The sequence below is a fragment of the Bison bison genome, unplaced genomic scaffold (genome assembly GCF_000754665.1).
Source record: "Bison bison bison isolate TAMUID 2011002044 unplaced genomic scaffold, Bison_UMD1.0 scf7180017862931, whole genome shotgun sequence".
Classification (NCBI taxonomy): Eukaryota; Metazoa; Chordata; class Mammalia; order Artiodactyla; family Bovidae; genus Bison; species Bison bison.
The window spans coordinates 24,634-31,901 of record NW_011493503.1 but is presented as its reverse complement, the minus strand read 5'-3'; the positions used below and the strand labels follow the sequence as shown (position 1 = coordinate 31,901).

The 7,268-nt window shown below is 44.5% G+C and overlaps 1 protein-coding gene across 1 annotated transcript in view; it reads left to right on the top strand.

Moving 5' to 3' along the window:
* Positions 1-327: 327 nt before the first annotated feature.
* PSMD13 (proteasome (prosome, macropain) 26S subunit, non-ATPase, 13) overlaps positions 328-7,268 on the top strand; it is an 11,330-nt gene continuing 4,389 nt past the window's right edge. Inside the window, exons 1-6 of the mRNA XM_010832930.1 lie at positions 328-523; positions 1,776-1,854; positions 6,268-6,302; positions 6,384-6,439; positions 6,663-6,706; positions 6,890-6,976. Of these exons, the coding sequence (XP_010831232.1) occupies positions 429-523; positions 1,776-1,854; positions 6,268-6,302; positions 6,384-6,439; positions 6,663-6,706; positions 6,890-6,976 (396 nt within the window). The 5' untranslated portion in view covers positions 328-428. The remainder of the gene's footprint in view (positions 524-1,775; positions 1,855-6,267; positions 6,303-6,383; positions 6,440-6,662; positions 6,707-6,889; positions 6,977-7,268) is intronic.

Genomic DNA, 7,268 nt, shown 5'->3' with positions numbered 1-7,268 from the left:
ACCCTCGCTCTCACCTTTTTTCTGTTGAGATGGAGATGAGAACTAACACTTTGGGGAGCGCTTTTTGTGGTCAGGCATCATATTTATACTTAGTCCTCGCAAGCCACTACTAGGAAGGTGGCATTGTTAACCCCACTTGAATCAAGAACATTGGGTCACAAAGCCAGCTCGACCTAGGCGCCCGTACTCTTCAATGCCTCAGTAGCACGGCCAGCCTCGAGGGGAAATCCGTTACAAACCCTGGAGAGAACTGGCTCCAAAGCCAAGAGGCTCGGTTACTATGACAACCAGCCGGCGCCTAAAGCTGAGCATAGAACTCCCAGCTTGCCCCGCGTGACGCAGCGCCGGAAGTGAGTGAGCACTTCCGGCGGCCTCCGCTTCGCCCTGGCATCTCCGCGGTACTCCTTTCCCCGGTTGTTCCTGCAGTCATGAAGGACGTACCCGGCTTCTTACAACAGAGTCAGAGCTCCGGGCCCGGCCAGGCCGCCGTGTGGCACCGTTTGGAGGAGCTTTACACCAAGAAGTGAGCGCCGAGCCGAAGGGCCGTGGGCCTCCTGGGATAGGAGAGCGACAGAGGGGACGGGGTGGGCCTTGATCTTGGTGGACTGAGGGCGCTCGGACCCGTGTGGATTGAATGGGGACAAGCTAGACAGAGAAGGTGTGCTCAGGGACCCGGAAGGCAGGACCGAGGAGGGAAAAGGGTGACATCCCACAGGACTGAGGAGGAGAGCCAGACTGGGTTTTGGGATCTAGCGTTCACTGCCTTCTGGACCTGTGACTGAACAGATACCGATATCTTACATTTAGCCTTGTCATAACCTACTGTTATTTTTCTCAGCAGTCTGGAGAAACAAGACAAACCAGAGACCAGTGCATTTTTTTGCCCTGTTGATTCTGCCACTAGTGACCAGTGGTTGCTGGCGTGCAACCCCTTCTCCGCGTGCCATGGCCCCTGCTTCCCTTGCGTTTCATATTGGGCTTTGTGCACCTAGAAAGATCTTAGAGTGTGGGTTTGTTTAGAAACAGGATGAATTTCAGAACAATATCAGTTGATAAACAACAACCTCTTTTTAAATACAGAATAAAATGTTAGCCGTGGGTTAGTGATTTTTCACAGGAAAACACAGCTCTTGTAATGCTCCCCTGTTAACAACCTTAGCCTTTAGCATTGTGTCTTTTGCATGGATATTCACTATGTGTTTTGATGATAGCAGCCTTCTGCTATTAGCAGATTTTGAGGGGGAAAAAATCTTGGTTTTTGGTAAATAATTGCTTGTGTAGCCCTTTGTACTTTTAGTGCATTTTACTTGCATTCTTAAGAATTAGCCTCTGGTTTCAAATGCGCTATGTCATTGTTTTAGAGATTTTCTGTATTAGCTCATTCAGTCCTTCATCCTATTCATAGATGAGGAAACTGAAGCTCAGTTTAAGCTCCTTCCCTGAGGTAGTCAGCTACTAAGTAGAAGAGCCAGAATTTCAAATTCCATACATATGATTCCAAACTTCTTGTTTCCAGTCAAGGCTTGCAGTAACCCTTTGAGGTAATCTAGAAAGATGTTCTCCATTTATAGCTGAGAAAAGAAAGTGATCTCTCGGTGACGTAACCATTGAGTGGCAGAGACAGGGGAAGAACTAAGCTTTAAAAAGCATGTGCTCTAGCTTTCTTGTGGTAAACATTAGAGACGACGAGTGTTGTTATCTGATAGGACCATCGAAGGTGACGGCGTCTGTGACTGGCGTTAGGTTGTAGGTCTCAAGAGCCTTGTGTTTTTCAGGTTGTGGCATCAGCTGACACTTCAAGTGCTTGATTTTGTGCAGGACCCCTGCTTTGCCCAAGGAGATGGTCTCATTAAGGTAAATGATTTGCCATGCCATGTCACAGTATTTAAATATGCTCAGGTACTTTTTAAAAATAAAAGGTGGACTTCTCAATTATATATATATATGTCTACTCAGCAATCACTTTATGTCAGGTACCATTCTGAGTGCTTTACACATTTATTCATCTACTCCTCATAACAACATTGGTAGATTAGTACTACTGCTGTTCTGTTTTTCTTATGTAGAGGCAGACACCAAGAGCTTAAGTGACTCGTCATAGATCACAGCTGATAAGTGACAAAGGAAGATTCAAACATAGACATTCTAGCTTCTTCTAGAATCCCAGCCTTGTCGACATCGGTACTTGTCGACAGATGTTACAACTGCCATCGCTCCTCTTCCCCTCCCCCACTGACTCTGCTTGTTTCCCTCAACACTGTCCTGGACATTGTGGAAGACGTGCTTCACTGGGAGTGGGAGGCTCAGTACCGTGGAATGCTGCTTAGTACCATGCTGCCTCTAATAGAGCCTTGTAGAATTTTGTCAACAGAAAAACACACTCTGCCGGAGCCTTTCCCAGATCCCCTGCTTTCCACCCCACAAACCCCTCCCTTTGCCCAGATTTGTATACTGGTAAACTACTGACTCGGAGAAGGCAATGGCACCCCACTCCAGTACTCTTGCCTGGAAAATCCCATGGATGGAGGAGCCTGGAAGGCTGCAGTCCATGGGGTCGCTGAGGGTCAGACACGACTGAGCGACTTCACTTTCACTTTCATGCATTGGAAAAAGAAATGGCAACCCACTCCAGTGTTCTTGCCTGGAGAACCCCAGGGACGGGGGAGCCTGGTGGGCTGCCATCTATGGGGTCGCACAGAGTCGGACACGACTAAAGTGACTTAGCAGCAGCAGACTACTGACTTGATGGACATGAGTTTGAGCAAACTCTGGGAGTTGGTGATGGACAGGAAAGCCTGACCTACTGCAGTCCATGGGGTCACAGAGACTTGGACTTGACTTGAGCGACTGAACTGATCTGGGACTACTCTTTGAAATCTTTCCTGATATCTTTCTCCTTGATGCCTTTCTCTTGGATTCTGAATGAATCAGAGGTGTATAAATGCATTGGAACTGAAAGCTAGTTTGTAATGATTGTTTCAGTTATTTGCTTTAATTGTACTTATAGTGAGGCTTACCACTTTGACATTCCACCATCTGGACTTCTAAGGTTTTCTTGTGGTTTATGTCTATCAGTTTGACATTTTACCACTCAAAGGAACTTGTAACCTTCTGTAAGCCTGGAGATTTTGCTGGCCATGCTATCTTCTGGATTATGTGAAAAAATGATAAATTAGAGCTGTCTCAATAGTTATTCCCTAAGGTTCTATGTCTTAGTAGTGGATAACTCATAACTGCTCTTTTTTTTTTTTTTTTTTTTTTTTTTTTTTTTTTTTTTGCTCATTTCTATTGTTTGGTTTCTTATCTTCAAATCACTTTCACCTCATAGCAAAATATTTGCTCAGCCTCTTGGAAATGTGACATCATATTTAGGTCAGTAGATTTGTTTGCTATTTCCTTGGACAAAATAAAATTATTGGGCCCCAGCCCTCGTCATTCTCAGATAGATAGTATTGATAAAAATGCAAATTAATCATCAAAAAGGAATAGGGGGGGTTTATTTGAGCCAAATTGAGGGTTATAACCTGGGAGACAGACTCTCAGAATGCTCAGAGAACTATGCAACATGTTAGGGTAGAAACCAAGCCCCGGTCAAAAGCACAGTCATACACATGTGAGACACAGGGCAGTGCGTCAGAATGACGTCCTGATACTTTACATACAGTCCATCAAGGATGCACGGCCAGGTAGGGTCGTAGACAGAGAGCAGCAAGTCCCCTTGACCACTACAGAGCTGGAAAAACACGCCCTTCACTTAAGAAGTTACATTGTGGGAAGAAAGGAAGCATCGGTGTTTGTGGTGGAGCAGGCGCCCTAGTGCAGATGCGCAGTGCAGATGAGGGGGCCGGAGGCCCAGAGCAAGAAACGCACGTGTGGTTTTTCTTGTCCTGCTTAAAAATATGAATTGTTTGTATTCTTTATTCAGTTTTAAGTTTATATATTTTAGTGTTTAATATAAATTTATTTCATCAGTAGTAGTCATGAATTTTCAGTCCCCAGAAATAATTTTGACTTTCTAGACTTAGTGAACTTTTTGCCTTAGAGAGCTTTTTTTTTTTTTAGGTAATTTCATAAATCATAACATATCAGAGAAGTTGAAACACTCCCTCTTAATGATAAAGGTATCTTTCAAATTGTTGTCTGTAATGAAAAATCCACTTTATTACATTGACTCTTTGCTAGGTGCCTGATACGAATATCTAACTGGCTGCTACAGGTTCGTTTTTCCCCCTAAGTTGTATTGAGAAATAATTGGCATCTGTGGACATGAGTCTGGGTGAACTCCGGGAGTTGGTATGGACAGGGAGGCCTGCCGCGCTGCAATTCATGGGGTCACAGAGTCACACACGTCTGAGCGACTGAACTGAACTTTGTTTTAGTTTAAGGTGTCCAGTGTAATGATCTGATGTACATATGTATGCAAAATGACCACCACAGTGAATCTAGTTAGCATATCACCTCACATTGTTCCTGATTTGTTTTTCTTGTGATGAGAACTTGTGAAATCCACTCTCCTAGCAACCTTCAGGTGTACTGTGCGGAGCGGTTAGCTGTCGTCGCCGTGCTGTGCGCTGCACTCCCCAGGACTTAGGCATCTTATAGACAGGAGTTTGCGCACTGACCACCTCCACCCCTGCTTCCGGCAGCCACCATTCTGCTTTCTGTATGAGTTGGCTTCTTAGGTTCCACGTGTAAGTGAGGTTAAATAGTACTTGTCTTTCTCTGACTTATTTCACTTCACATGATGCCCTCAAGGTTCATTTGCGTTGTCATAGATGGCAGGACTTTCATTTTTTAGGCTGAGTGATAGCCCATTGTGTATATGTATTAACCACATTTTGTTTCACAGAGACATTTCCATTTTTCAGTCTTCATACCCAGGGGAACTTTAAATGCTCCTTAGCCAAAGTTGACTTGTCTGAAGGTTCCCTCTCCCAGCTTTGCCCACACGAGGCACTCCCTTTGCCACCCTGTTGCCCAGCTGTGAGCTCAGAGGTTGTCAGCAGCTCCCCTCTGTGTGACCTGCCCACACTGAGCAGGTCTGCAGTTCACTTGCAGATTTCTCAGACACTCTGTCATCCTCACTGCCTTTGCTCCTGTCTCTTCTGTCATGACTACTCATGGCCTCAAGCTGTTCTGTTTCCTCAGTCCTTTTCCTTCCCGTCCTCTTTGCATCCAGCCATGTGTATAAAATACAAATGTGGTTGTACGTGTCCACTGGTATAGCTTTGACTTTAGGATAGAGACCAAGGCCCCGTCTCTGTGTCCTTCTGAAGTACTTCTCAAACATAATGCAGTTATTTCTTTGGTGCTTTTGCATATGTTTGTTCCTGTCTGGAATGGTGTCCCAACTACCCCGTCTACCACATCAAATTTGTCCACCTCTTACTGCTCTTCATTCCTTAAGGCTCAACTATCAGTTTCTGAAATAACCTTGGCAATCTCTTTCATGGGCTAATCCAGCTGTGTGCTTTTTTTCCTTGCTTTGTAACTCACAGTGTTGCCATTTGTTTCCAAGTCTGGCTTCTCCACTAGGCCAGAAGCTCCTCAGAAGTTCGGTTTTCGTCTGACACATTCTGTGCTGTAGTACTTAGTAAACAGTCTCAGTAAGTGCTCAAGTGTTTGCTGAGTGACTGTGATACTGGATAATGGGACATAATTAGCCTGCAACTTTCTGACTTCTGTTTAGTTAGTGAGCCTTTCAAACGGATAGTCTGTTTTATTCAGAGTACTTTGGAGGACAAATAGATGAGTTGGTCCTTGGGAGAGTCTCATGGGACAAGGTTCTAATTCTAAACGCTAGGGGAAAAAACAACAACTCTAGCTTTTTTCAGTAGTTCACTGGTGATCGTTTTTAAAATCATTCATCTATTTGGCTGTGCCGGGTCTTAGTTGTGGCGCTCAGAGTCTTTCTAGAGTCCTGAAGAGTCTTTGTTTAGGAACACAGGCTCTCTAGTTGAGGCACAAGCTCAGTTGTTGCAACATGGGCTTAATTGCTCTGCTGAATGTGGGGTCTTAGTTCCCCAACCAGAGGTTGAACCCATAACCCCTGCGTTGCAAGGTGGATTCTTAATGCCTCGACCACCAGGGAAGTCCCTAGTGGTGATCATTTATGTGAGCTTAATAAGCCCCAATTTGGGTCTTCTGTTACTCAGCACATACTTAGGCAGTGCCTGCTGTGTGATGGGTATCATGCTAGTGTCTGAAGTCTTGATTTTGCAGAATGAAAGACATCCTATAATTACTCTCCATGTTTTGGTTCCACAGCTTTATGAAAACTTCATCAGTGAATTTGAACACAGGTAAAATTCTTTTGTTTGTTTTTGTTTTTGAAAATGAAGACATTGATTTGTTGACGTTCAAAGACTGGGTTTTTATTTCAGGGTGAATCCTTTGTCCCTGGTAGAAATCATTCTACATGTAGTTAGACAGATGACTGGTGAGTCTCACTTTGTTTCATAAAGGAGCAGATTCTAATGATAATTAAAATGATCTCAAAGTATAAGTTAATTGAGCTTTTGGATTTCAATAGACATAAAATTCTGAGTTTTGTATTTTATGGTCTAAGCCTAAAGGTTATCCCACCTGTAAAGATGGATACTTTACAGGTTCAACAAGACACTCTGTTGGCGATGCTTCTGACTTTGGTCTTTCTTTTCTAGATCCTAACGTGGCTCTTAGTTTTCTGGAAAAGACTCGTGAGAAGGTAAACGTGACGTCTGAGCCAGATCTTTTAAAACATGTGAATTACAGCCTGTGTCTGTGCCCACTGTTCTCCACTCTGGAGACCAGTGTGTCTGTAGTCATGCACGTTAAGTCAGTGTGCAGACACCTTCCTTGTTACTCCACTGCCCACACTTCTGAGGTCCCTCATTTCTGATGTCTTTAGGTGAAAAGTAGTGACGAGGCGGTGATCCTGTGCAAAACCGCGATTGGAGCTCTGAAGCTGAACATCGGTGACCTGCAGGTTACAAAGGTGAGGTTGCCACAGTACAGATTGATGGTCGTTTAAAACTGTAAGGGGGGAATCCTAATGCTCCTCTTCGTTTATTTTTAAATAATTTTAAGTTACAGGAAAGTTGCAAAATAGCACAGAAGACCCTCCTTTGCCCTCACCTCAGGTTGCTGTTCACATCGCTCCTCTTTGCCCCGCCATTCTGTGCTGTGTGTGTGTGCGTCTGTGCTGTGTGTGTGTGCGTCTGTGCTGTGTGTGTGTGCGTGTGTGCTGTGTGTGTGTGCGTCTGTGCTGTGTGTGTGTGCGTCTGTGC